At 40.4% G+C, this 13878-nt stretch overlaps 1 protein-coding gene across 5 annotated transcripts in view; it reads left to right on the forward strand.

Annotated features, from left to right (window-relative positions):
- Positions 1-13878, forward strand: part of DLGAP2 (DLG associated protein 2) — a 1292461-nt gene that overhangs the window by 1060871 nt on the left and 217712 nt on the right. For all 5 annotated transcript variants that reach the window (XM_077487763.1, XM_077487764.1, XM_077487766.1 and 2 more), the window contains one exon: positions 3156-3364. In XM_077487763.1, the coding sequence (XP_077343889.1) occupies positions 3156-3364 (209 nt within the window). The remainder of the gene's footprint in view (positions 1-3155; positions 3365-13878) is intronic.

Consider the following 13878-nt stretch of genomic DNA (forward strand, 5'->3'; position numbering starts at 1 on the left):
GGAAAAGGTCTGTTTGCAGAAAGGAGGAGCTACAGCAGAGAAGTGGCTCTGCTTTCCCTTAGAGATGGGAGTGAAGTTGTTTTATGCCTGGAACGTGGTAGCAGGGCACAGTATTTTTACTTGCCCCAGATTCTGGAATACAGTTGAGTGTAATGATTTTGAGGAAAAGCCTGTAACTGCAATCCCCAGGTTCCTATTCCAAGGGGGTGGCTGTTGCTGCTGGCAACAGAGAAGCTGTGTTTCCTGCAGGGGATGTTGGCGCGTCCAAGAAGGCTGCAATGTTGCTCTGTGTCCATGTGGGGGCATTAGCCTGTGAGAGCACAGCCAAAAATATACTATGTCCTCAATTCAAGTGTTCATCACCTACCAACAGGAATGGTTAGGCTGTTCCGATTTTCATGTGTGAGAGACTAAGTCTGTGTTTAATGCCAGTCAAGTAGTGGCAAGTCCTGTGAGAGGACACGCTACCAAAAAGGACTTGCTGCTGTGCGGGGGGGGGGGGGGGGGGGTACAGATTAATGCTGAACCCACAGCATTACCTAGAACTGATAAGGACTTATCTTCAGGCAGAGTATTGTGTAGCAGGAAGACAAGTGGTAAAAATGAATATAATGTGTTTCTCACTAATGAGATTAAAAATGCTGGTGGTCAAAATGTGGTATTGCATTCAGATATGTCAGGGGTGACCACTGAGAAATGTGTGCCATTGCCCCTAGCAACTGTGACAGGTGCAACAGAGGTGTCCCTGGAGACTGTACAGTAGCTCATGGTGCCTGAGCTTGGGGTTTCCCAGGACAACTGTTTCACCGCCCTCATGGGCGAGTGTGTTTCTCATGAGGTGAAAAGTGATGTACTAAGTATCCTACAATCTCAAACTGCTAATGTACTAACGCAGCCTATACAAGGCAGGAATGTGGATAATAATGTTGTTGAAAAGTGTTATTATCCACACTTTTCCATCGCTTTTCACCTCATGAGAAACACACTGCCCTGATGGGTGAGTGTGTTTCTCATGAGGTGAAAAGTGATGTACTAAGTATCCTACAATCTCAAACTGCTAATGTACTAACGCAGCCTATACAAGGCAGGAATGTGGATAATAATGATGTTAAAAAGTGTACTTCTGACAATGTTGATGGTTTGGTGTCTCCCATGGCAACCACATGCAGTGCTGCAGAGTTGGCCATAGAAATCTCATGAGGACTCCTTGTGTTGGAGACGGCGGGGGTCCAGGACAGCTCTGATACTGCTCAGGTGGAACAGAACGGGAAAATGTCTCAAATGGTGGAGCATGCATTGTTACAATCTGATGTGGTTGACAGTGACTGGTGCAGGAGACCTGCTGCCAAACCACTCTGTCCACCTGTGTCTGCTTGGGCAGAGGGAGCAGTGCTACAGAGTGCTGATGACTGGAGCACAGACAGGATAAACTGGGTGACACAGGAAAGCACTTGCAATATTTAATGCAGTAACTATGCCCCAGCAGGCTATGTTGCGTAACAGTGAGGTGGACACTATTGCTGCTGTGACAAATAAAGAGGCTGCAGGGCCAGTAGACACTGGTGCGTTGGCTGTTGCAGAACTTAACCCTCTCCAGTTGAAAGGATCTGAAAAGGGCACATACATAGCAGGGGTTTTGTCTATCGCAAAACAGATGAGTAATGTTGTGTCAGAATGACAGTGTAATGGATAAGGACTTGGAAAGGCTCAATGTTGCTAAAAATGAGAGGATGAGTAGGATACATGCATTTGGCAGTGCTCAAGGGGAGCCGCAAGTTGTGTCAATTGCCTCTTGAGTCTTGGCAAATTGAGCCCCTCACTAGTAAGGGAAGAGTCCCTAGGAGCACCATCAAACCTATCATAACCAAATGGAAAGAAAATGGCACAACAGTAAGCCTGCCAAGAGACGGCCTCACACCAAAAGTCATGGACCAGGCAAGGAGGACATTAATCAGCGAGGCAGCAAGAGACCTAAGGTAACCCTGGAGGAGCTGCACAGTCCCACAGCAGAGACTGGAGTATATGTACATAGGATGACAATAAGCCGTACACTCCATAGAGTTGGGCTTTATGGCAGAGTGGCCCGAAGAAACACATTACTTTCAGGAAAAAACAAATTGGCACATTCTGAGTTTGCGAAAAGCCATGTGGGAGACTCCCAAAATGTATAGAGGAAGGTGCTCTGGTCTGATAAGACTAACATGGAACTTTTTGGCCATCAAAGAAAACGCTATGTCTGGTGCAAACTCAACACATTACATCACATCATCCAAAGAACACCATCACACCACAGTGAAACATGGTGGTGGCAGCATTATGCTGTGGGGATGTTTTTCAGCAGTTGGGACTGGGAAAATGGTCAGTGTTGAGGGAAAGATGGATGGTGCTAAATACAGGTATATTCTTGAGCAAAACCTGTACCACTCTGTGTGTGATTTGAGGCTAGAATAGAGGTTCGCCTTCCAGCAGGACAATGACCCCCAAACACACTGCTAAAGCAACACTTTAGTGGTTTAAGGGGAAACATGTAAATGTGTTGGAATGGCCTAGCCAAAGCCCAGACCTCAATCCAATGGAAAATCTGTGGTCAGACTTAAAGATTGCTGTTCACAAGAGCAAACCATCCAACTTGAAGGAGCTGGAGCAGTTTTGCAAGGAGGAATGGGTAAAAATCCCAGTGGTAAGGTGTGGCAAGCTCATAGAGACTTATCCAAAGCTACATGGAGCTGTGATAGCCGCAAAAGGTGGTTCTACAAAGTATAGGGGGGTGAATAGTTATGCACATTGACTTTTTCTGTTATTTTGTTCTATTTGTTTGCTTCACAATTAAAAAAAAAAATCTTCAAAGTTGTGGCCATGTTTTGTAAATTAAATGATGCAAATCCTCAAACAATCCATGTTAATTGCAGGTTGTCAGGCAACAAAACACAAAAAATGCCAAGGGGGTGAACACTTTTGCAAAGTACTGTACATGTGAGGTACAATAGGGTGGAACGTAACTTTCCATATTTTTATTATTACATACCAGAAGGAATGAACAGGCATCTAAAAACGTGGGTTCTGTGTCATGTTCTTGTTTATCAGCTATTGTTCCTGAATGCCTAGAATATCAAATAACATGGGTACTTTTATAACTATTTATGACATATTGACAGGTGCCTCAAGATGACTGGGGAGGGTATCCCTCTGGTAGTAAAGATGATGAGATCCCCTGTCGAAGGATGCGAAGTGGGAGTTATATAAAAGCCATGGAGGAGGACAGTGGAGATTCTGATACAAGTCCTAAAACATCCCCTAAAATATCAGCAAGGCCTGAACCACTACTGAAATCTATTGTGCAAAGATCTCACGGAGAAGTGCAAAAGTAAGTCACTTTGAGTTAAAATGATTGTGTTTTATTTTGGGTGGTATTGCTATATCAGTTTTAATATATTTTGTGAACCTTTGGCCACAGCTATATCTGGGAAAAAACGAATGACTTGGTATAGTAAAACGTATGCTAAACCTCAACCTAAAATTCAGTGTTAAGCATTAGCACCTTGCTTATGAGCTAAGCGATCCCTTGGTTGGAGTAACAGGGCCACCAGCTCTGACCATGAGCAAGTCAGCTGCAACCTATGTTATAGAAATGAGGAGGGGGGGTGTTGCCTTACCACACTCCCTCTCCTAGTACAGGAGCTGTTTTACTGGTAGGATCTCCAGGTGAAATTTAAAGGGAAAGAATCCTAAAAAAATAACTGGTAAGCTACAATATATTCCATTATTATTATTGGTTTAGATACACTTTAACCACTTCAGCCCCGGAAAGATTTGCCCCCTTCCCGACCAGGCCATTTTTTGTGATAAGGCACTGCATCGCTTTAACTGACAATTGCACTGTCATGCGACGTTGTACCCATTTTCCCCCCACAAATAGAGCTTTCTTTTGGTGATATTTGATCACTTCTGCAGTTATTTTTTGCGCTATAAACAAAAAAAAAAAAACGTCAATTTGAAGAAAACACAATATTTTGTATTTTTTTTCTATACTAAATACAATTTAAAAACAAAACAAAATAAAAAAACACTAATTGTATTCCTCAATTTAGGCCGATTATGTATGTATTCTACATATTTTTGGTAAAAATCGCAATAAGTGTATATTTATTTGTTTGAGCAAAAGTTATAGTGTCTACAAAATAGGGGATTGATTTATGTCATTTTATTTATTTATTTATTTATTTATTACTAGTAATGGTGGCAATCTGTGATTTTTATCAGGACTGTGACATTGCGGCGGACAGAACAGACACTTGACACTATTTTGGGACCATTGACATTTATACAGTGATCAGAGCTAAAAATAGCCATTGATTACTTTATAAATGTTCACTGGCAGGGAAGTGGTTAACACTAAGGGGCGATCAAGGGGTTAACTGTGTTCCCTAGGTGTGAACTAACTGTAGGGGGGATGGGACTGACTAGGGGAGGAGAGCGATCGTTGTTCATACTTAGTATGAACACACAATCTCTCTCCTCTCCCCTGAAAGAACCTGGATTTGTGTGTTTACACACACAGATCCCAGTTCTCTCTCTGTCACTAGTGCCCGCTGGCCACACGCATAGGCTCTGAGGACACTTGACGGCCACGTGCGTGCGCCTGCTGTGACGTCTAAAAGAAGCAACGTACAGCTACGGCCATTTGCGCTGACATGCCAACCTTCTGTGGTATAACTGTGGCGGCTGGTCGGTTAGGGGTTAAGCAGTAATCTCTAGTTGATTAATATTACAATTTCTACATTTAATGCAAGAGCAAGCATGTGCAAATGTGAAAGTTGTATCAAAATTTACATGATCATCCCTTCGTGGTTGCCCAAAGGCGGGAATAACTTCCAATTCTAGTGGAAAGGGTGGAATGGAGTCTTGGATTAAAAATACTCCACGGGCAGAATTTAAAAAAAAATTCCCCTGACAGACTACTGACCACTTGGGCTGTAGGAGTGTAGTCTATGTTTGCTAGAATTTGGTTCACAATGTCAGCTCCTAAAAGATTGGTAGGAACTGTGTCTGAAACTAACACTTTAGGGACAATTTCTGTTTGCTGTCCTAGCCTGAGTTTAAGTGGCTTGGACTCAACCAAATCAGTAGAGGTCCCGGTTATGACAACACCAGAGATAACATTTTCAGATAATAATCCTGGAGGTAAGTCCTCTTTATTAAAAACAGATCAGCTTGCACCAGTATCAATTAAACAGGTTAATTCTGTTTCTCCTCCAGGATAGTGGAGTTCTTGTAAAAATACTTTTAATTTGGCCTGGACCATTGTCTCCCCTATGTAACATGATTGACACTGGCAGGCCATTTTTCCTAGGCCTGATCCACTGCTTTTAGCAGAGAACTGGGATCAACATGAGGTGCCTCTAAGCTCCTTTTCAGTTTACAGTCAGGAAGATCACAGAATTTGACTAGATTCTGCCTATCCACACACAGTCCAACCCGTGAAGGAGGACACAAACGCATTCACACACCCACATTACCCAACAAGAAAGGTCAGAGAGTGGGTCTAGTTTCCTTGAGAAGCGACAGATATGGCACATAGGAAAGGCAGAAAATATAGCAAGCATAAGGACATTTACCTAGCTCTGACTCTGCCAACTCCTGATTTCTGACTACCCTATGGGTAAGCACAACAAAAATTGCTTAAAATAGTTGATTTCCCAAAATGATGCTATACCTTCACGTTAACACCTCTATATATACTATTTAATACTGTTCATTATCAAAAAAAAGATTCAAAGTTGAAGAAAAAAGTAATTCAGGTAGATCTTCCGATCCAAGAGAAGAAAAGTAATTGGAAACTGTTAAGTCTAATTAGGGAAACTAGACTGATATTAAGTAGAGCTCTGTAATACAAAGGTTACTAATGTGTAGAGAATAGCTTTTTTATTAAATTATCCTCACTAGAAAATGGAAGGGAAGGCATTAAAATCATGTGACTCAAATTTAATTGAAAGCAAATGCTGTTTATCACCAGTAAATAATTCAGACTTACAATGCATTAAATGAATTAACGTTACAACTACATTTGGAAAACACAGAGGGCCAAAAGGAAATGTGATTTAATTAGATGGCAAACAAAAAGCACACTGACAAAGAGTTTCTGCAGGGAGCTGACTATCTATAGATTATTTCATTACATACCTGTGGTTGTTTTTGTCGTTCTCTAAGCTGACACTGCTCTAGAAAGTATTTTCCTTGGTTCTAATGACACTTTAAGTACAGACTGAACTGGCTCCAAGTGCAGCCACTTGGCTTACAACTGTTCGATTTAGCCTGACAAACCTTGATAACTTTTATGATTAATAGTGTACCAACAGTAGAAGTGTTTACCTTGGCTATAGTTCTTGTTACTGGTGGTCACTTTTCTGGCTGTAATCACAAGTGCATTCGAACTATAGTAACTGTGGTTGTGCCGATCCCTTATTAATGCAGTGGCCAGTTCATAAATGTAGTGAATGTTGTTCCTTGGCTCTTATACTGGTCATTACCCTCAGAGTATAGTAGTGGTCAATCCTACAATCGGTGTTGTCCACTCCATAGGTCTAGTCATGCTCACTATTTATGTCTTGTGCTGTTCCCTCATTGAGGGTTGATTTACTAAAACTGGAAAGTGCAAAATCTGGTGCAGCTCTGCAAAGGAACCAATCAGATTTTACTGTCAAAGTTTAAAGTGATTTCTAAAGGTTGTAATTAAAATAACAAACACGTTATACTTACCTGCTCTGCGCAATAGTTTTGCACAGAGCAGCCCCGATCCTGTTCTTTTTGGGTCTCCCACCAAGCCTCTTACTTTGGGGGCACTCAAGCAAGCTTGTCCCCGAGCCATGCTCCTTTGAATGGACATTGTCTCTTCATTGGCTCACTAGCTGTGAATGACAGTAGCAGGAGCCAATGGCTCTCACTGCTATGTTAGCCAATGATGAGAGACCTGGGAGACTCGCTGCTGTTATGCACATTGCTGGATTGAGATGGGGCTATTATGTATAAGGGGAGACATTAGGGAGGGGAGCTGCACCCAGAAGGTTTTTTTTACAATGCATTAAGGTAAAAAGAGTCTGCCTTTTAGAACCACTTTAATTTAACAAGCTGAAGTTAGAAGCTGATTGGCTACTATGCATAGTTGCACCAGATTCCGAGTGGTCCAGTTTTAGTAAATCAACCCTGTTCTGTCTAGTGGTGTCCATTCCCTGAGTCTAATTGAGATTGCTACTGTCAGAAAACATGAAATCAGACCAAGACAGAAGTAAGGTTAAATCACTCTTGTTTAAATCAAGTCACACTAGTCAGCCAAGACAGAAATCGGGTATCAATGTAGTGGAAAAGCAAGCAGAATCTGGAGCCAGAAGGGATGTGAGCAAAGCCAGTCTTTAAACAGGAATGCAGGAGATAGTTTCTTCAGAGCTCCTTTGGACTGGACGGCTTAAATAGGCAGGACTGACAAGCAGGATCATCAACAGCTGAGTAACTTTGGAGAGAAATGGGAGCTGGCAATTAGCCAACAGCTTAGTGGCCAGCTCAGAGACGGAAGGGCCGAGCCCAGCCCTGACAGCTACCTAATGGTCACTTGCCTGCTTATTCTCAGTATTCTGCTTCATCTTTGCATGCAGGGCTGTTGTGAGCTGGGCAAGAAATAACACAATTCCAGAATGTAATCTGATTATGAGTTGGATACATAAGAAGGGTGTTGGCAGAAAAAAAACAAGTGATTAATTAAATCTGCCCCATTTTTTATTTCTATAAGTTTTTAGTTTTTTTACTTTTTTTTTCATGATGGCAAGCAGTTCCTGTAAGATTCCTGCCTTTACTGTGTTATTCACCTGCTGATCACACTGTCGTATGGAATTGGTCAGCAGTCATTTACATTAGTCAGCAGGAGGTATGTTTTCAATGGTGTGGGCTCTGAATTTTGCTCTATGAGTGTCTTGTTACTAAGAGGCTGTTGACCCTTGACTACCAGCTAGCCAGATGTCTATTAGTTCTACGGCGATGCTTTGACTTGTTCCCTGTCTTGTCTGGAAATTCATTATCTGGCTGTATACAGTATTTTATTATTGTTCCTAGCCTATTTCTGTAAAGTTTTGACTTGCATTCATACTGTATTCAGTCTATCCCTGCTGGTTCCAGGAAGTAAGCGATCTTTACTCCTCCTGTGTGACTTTAAATGACTTGTAACATGGATCAACGGTTCTCATTTACATGCCAAACATTATTTACTTTTCAGGATGCAGGCAGGAAGAAGCAGCTAACAGCTGGCATTAGAAGTTTGTTATTGCTTTTCACTTGAACAGATCATCATGATGACTTTGCCTGTCCGGTGAGGAAGAATTAATCCACCAATATATTTTTGGATTGTGGGAGGCAATCAGAGCCTACAGGATTCTCATGGATAAAGAATACTCAAAGTCCTCCTTGATTTTGTCACTGGTGGTAAATAGGGAGATTTCAACAATAATCCAGAGATTACACTACAATTTCATCATTTTGGTGAAAGATGTTTGAGTTGTTGGGCAAGGCAAACTTAAGGTGTTTTTTTTTCTGATGGTTACATTGAGCTTTTAACAGTTTGTGAAGATTATGAAAGCTCGTTTCAACTGTCTTGAGCCTGTTCTTGCACCAGAAATAGTCCCTTCTAAGCTTTGTTATGTTATGGTTTTGTTTGCACAGAAAAAAAAAGCAGAAGAAAAAGTAAAATAAAAATATTAAGCCAGTAGTACACAAAAAAAAAATCACAAATACCAAGAACATTAATTGAAATGTGTTTTAAAAATGTTCAAAATACCCCCCCCCCCCTAGCACCCCAAAACACACCACCTAAATAAAGAAAAAACTGATAATTGTTTTGCAGGAAATCATGTAATAGGGAAATCAGTCTTGCTAAAATTGCTCCACTCGTCCCTTGACCCATAAACCATTGAACCCATAACTTTAGATCTAATTGCAAAGCCATGGGATTTTGGGCAATATAAAGTCACACAGCAGTGTTGCAACCTCAGCTCTTCTGTGCAGCTATATAAAGGACTTTTATCATGGTAGAGTTACATATAACCTAATGTGTAGGACTTTTACAATGGGATGTGCTACCAATTTTAGGATTCATTTTCAGCTGATGGTAACTGAGTTTTCTATACAAAAACAAGTAATGAGAAAATCTCTCCAGTGTGGATACAAACTACAATTTTTTTCATTAAACAGGGATAGATTAAAATCTTTACATGGTCATTATTACTCTGTCCTAATCTGCCTTCCTGTCCTGGTATAATTATAAAGTGCATTATGTAATTATGCATTGACAAAATCTATCTCTGAAATTATGTTTCATCTTTGTCAAAACATGGCAAAAATATGTTGAAAAAATCACCAGAGAAGCTCTGCAAAATAGAAAGGTTGCCAGGATGGGTGTTTCCTCTAAAAATGCAATTTGGGAGGTTCGTTTATAGTATATATTTAGAGAATAAATGAGAGACAGGTTTGCAACACAGCATACCTCCCAGGCTACATGTTTCATATAAAGTCCCAAACCTTGCTCTCATTTATTCAAATGTTGGGGATCGAGGCGCAATTTGGTGTCCACATATAAAGTCCCAAACCCTTTTCTCCTTTTCTCATATATTTAGACACGTTTACTTTAGTTATTTTAGTGTTCTTTGTATTTTATTTTTCTTAACCTTTTTGTGTGTATTTGATCATCACTTGTGTGGCATCATTTTTAACAGGTCATTTTCTTTTGTAAAAAAAAAGAAAAAAAAAAAAGAAAAAAGCACAATTGTCATAACAAGTCCAAGATTGCTGAAAAGAGCTTCCAGAAACCTCAGGAGCCATTTTAGGCCTATTGTAACCTTAAAAGGCTTTTCCATTTACTCTAATACTCTGCTAAAAAGATGACATTTTGTTGAAGTCTTTCCATTTTTGCTTAAGCTTTAGGAAAATGAAAGCTGTTCATTTTTTTTTCCCTCAAAAAAAAAAAAATCTATATACTGTAGTCTTTACTTTTTAAAAGGTCAGACTTATGTCCTGAAGTGCAATGACACAAACTGCTGCATAAGTAAAATTAGTTCACTGCAACCTAGGAACACCTGCAACCAGTTTCTTAATATCACGTGTATGTATCAAATCGATCATTTACATATATTATCTTGTCAACATTTTTTTTGGTTCTTTAACACTGGCACACACGGGAAATCTTAAAGAGCTTACTTTTCAGCTTGGTGAAAAGGGTTGATAAGCGTTACATAATTAACAGTTTGAATGAAGTTCAGCAAAATTAAAGGTGTGTGTGGATATTTTTAACATTTGCTGTAAGTTAGCACCTGTTTCATACACAGCACAGCAAGATCTTAATGCAGAACTTTAGGAAAATATAAAAATAACACCTTTTTATTTAAGTTCTGTTTGTTTTCAATATCATATAATTATTGAAGATACACAATTGTGTAATAATAAAAATAGATGCGCTACTAATTAATTTGTGCAGACTAATATTATCAGAGCTATAGTACACTATTGAATGAACAAGTATGCCGCTAAATGCACAGTGAAACAAATTAACTGATCTTAACTACAAATCAGCATAAGCATGGATTTAAGTGAAAACAAAAAAACAAAAATGATACAAAAATAATAATAAGTCAACACACATGAACTGTTCTAATCAAAAAACATAATTCTATTCACAAGAAAGTCCATGGAAGGTACAATACAATTCCATTAGCAATAACTCTTTTACAAAGACTCCCAGTAAAGATGATTTCTTCACAGTAAAAAAATCCTTACATAATAGCAGAGAGATGATAAAAGTCAGGTGGCCGCTTACCAGACAAGTCAGATCTCTTTAATGGAGATCTGATAGGCACAAGCAGGAGAGATCACTCAGGCAGACACACCAAGGACATCCATCTGGATCCATTCCTCCGCTACGGGGACCTACCTCCAATATACTGCGTAAGATCCACACTTATAGATAAGGCAGTTTCAATGGGAACATCATGGGAGGAAATAAAAGTGCTTCATAACGTGATTTGTTTAAGATCCAAGTATGTTTATTCAAAAACCACGGCACAACACTGCACCACAGCACTTTAAAACTTTAAAATATAACACCGCAGGCACTATCAAAAAACTTCTAAGAACCAAAAAAACGAAGGAGCACAGCCGCTGCGTTTCTCCTTATTAGGCTTCCACAGGCTTCCCTGTGGAAGCCTAATAAGGAGAAACGCAGCACTGGGTGGAGCTAGTGGACGTTCTCACACATCGCGCCCCAGCCAGCTGGCGCGAGCCGCGGCTGTGTTCCTTCATTTTTTTGGTTCTTAGAAGTGCTTGCTGTTTCTTGATAGTGCCTGCGGTGTTATGTTTTAACATTTTAAAGTGCTGTGGTGCAGTGTTGTGCCATGGTTTTTGAATAAACATACTTGGATCTTAAATATATCATGCTATGAAGCACTTTTCTTTTCTCCCATGATGTTCCCATTGAAACTGCCTTATCTATAAGTGTGGATCCTACGGAGTATATTTGAGGTCGGTCCCCATAGTAGAGGAGCGGATCTGGATGGCTGTCCTTGGTGTGTCTGCCTGCTTGTGCCTATCAGATCTCCATTATAGAAATCCGACTTGTCTGGTAAGCAGCCGTCTGGCTTTTATCATCTCTCCGCTACTATATGAGGATTTTTGACTGTGAAGAAATCATCTGTTTTTTGATTAGAACAGTTAATGTGTGCCGACTTATTATTATTTTTGTATACTTTTTTGTTTTTTGTTTTCACTTAAATTCATGCTGATGCTGATTTGTGGTTTAGATCAGTTAATTTGTTTCACTGTGCATTTAGCAGCACACTTGTTCATTCAATAGTGTACTTATTGCTTTTTTAGCACAGGTGTAGCTCCAGATAATATTAGTCTGCACAAAATAATTAGTAGTGCATCTATTTTTATTTTTACACATGTGTTTAAACTGAATATTCTGGTTTTTATTTAGATTGCAGCACTATCAGTTATATTCAGTCATCACATAGTTTTATATATTGATTTTTTCATTTATTTGATTGGGGGTAGTGCAGACTTTTCATCATACATGAAGATACACAATTTCAGAATAAATAAATAAGCTCCTGTAACAAAAGATACTTGAAGTGGTTGCAACCCTAAAAAACAAAACAAAAAAACATGCTTGTGTCCCTTTAAGGCACAAGATATAGCACAGTTCCTGTGTACCATTGTTTAAACTGACCACATTTATCAATCGTGCTGAGCCATGAAAATGTGGTCAGATTACGTGCCTTCATCATCCAGCTCTCTCCTCAGCGCCTCTGCATCTCCCCCCTCCTCTCCCTGTCATTTCCATAGTCCTTGTATAAATCTGATCTCCTCCCTGCCCCTCCCCTCTACTCCTGCTTTTATTGAGTAATACTATTCCCTGGCAGCTGCTCCTCCCCTCTATGATGCAGATGAGAAGAAATTAAAATCAGTTCTCACAAAGTCAGAGTGAGAGAGGAATAACAGTCCCTCCCACTGGCATCCCTCTGCTTGGGAGTGAGAGCAGACTGCATCATGTGACCGCACGGAAAAGCTCCTATCTAAAGGAATTTAGAAGATTTTGCAAAAAACAAAACCCCACTCCCATTACTATTGCCACATAAGGATGTTCTTCGTTACAGGGATGAATTAGGCCTAACTATGTGCCTGAAAAGGAGCCAAATATACATAGGACCCATGTGCAATCTGCTCTGTGCCCACCCCAGAGATGTGTGAGCCGGCTTCATTGAGAGGCGGTCACAGGCTCCTGTCATGCAAATTGGATGTGGAGAAACCCGCATCCAATTCGTATTAGTGTGAACCCAGCCTGAAGAGCCCATTCATACCTATGTGTTGTAGTTATGTTAACACCATGTTGCCACAGTGCATGGGAAATACATAAACTATGTGTTAGTGCATTGTAATGCCATTCATTTTAAGTGACATGACAAAGGGAATGCACCTGCTTTGCAGTGCACAACATTGCATGTTTATGTACTTCCGTGTTGGGGTGCATTGCATTACCAAGAATGTTGCAGGTCTATATTGTGGTCCCTTTGCAGTGTGAGGCAACACACCTCAAAGAAAAGCTCCAGGCTCCCACAAATTAAAAGTCAACAGATACAACTACTGTAGCTGCTGACCTTTAATATAAGGACACTTACCTGTCCAGGGATCCAGTAATATCCTCACCTGAACCAATTCTTCAGTTGGCTTCGGATGCAGGTGCCAGCATGTCTTGGAGGGGAAACTGGAAGCGAAGCCACAGCCTGTTTTCTTACTGCACATGCGCGAGTCGCAATGTGCTTTGTAAATGGTCCTGTAGTCTTCTGGGATCTGTGATGTCTGTGATGAAGACTGCAGACAAAGGAGAAGGGGCTGAACTTCTGATCTGAGCTGGAACTGGGAGCAAAACCAGGTATCCACCCCCCCCCCCCCCAAAAAAAGTGGCAAATGTGGCAGTGGAGAGGGGAGGTAGCAAACAAGCGGAGCTTCCCCTTTTGGGTAGCGCTCCTCTTTTTAATGTGCATACACTGCATTGGATCATACTTCTGGGTGTGTTTGGATTCCTGCATCCTTTGTCACAGTCTGTGATTCCTCCTGCCAGCCCTTACAGGACAAAACGATGTATATATTAGCGGCTTCACCTTTCTGGGTATGCTGTGTGGCAGGTTTGTAATAATTACAAAAAATTACTGAACAGCATTGAAATTATTTTGTCAGTTAGAGTTCCTTTACATATGTATTTAACAGTGTTAGTTGAATGTATTCAGCACGACATCATAAGTCCTCAATAAAACTGTGCAGTGACCTGTCAGTCAAATTCTTTAGCAG

This window comes from Lithobates pipiens, unplaced genomic scaffold (genome assembly GCF_037356315.1).
Source record: "Lithobates pipiens isolate NorthernLeopardFrog02 unplaced genomic scaffold, aLitPip1_a1.2 Scaffold_18, whole genome shotgun sequence".
Classification (NCBI taxonomy): domain Eukaryota; kingdom Metazoa; phylum Chordata; class Amphibia; order Anura; family Ranidae; genus Lithobates; species Lithobates pipiens.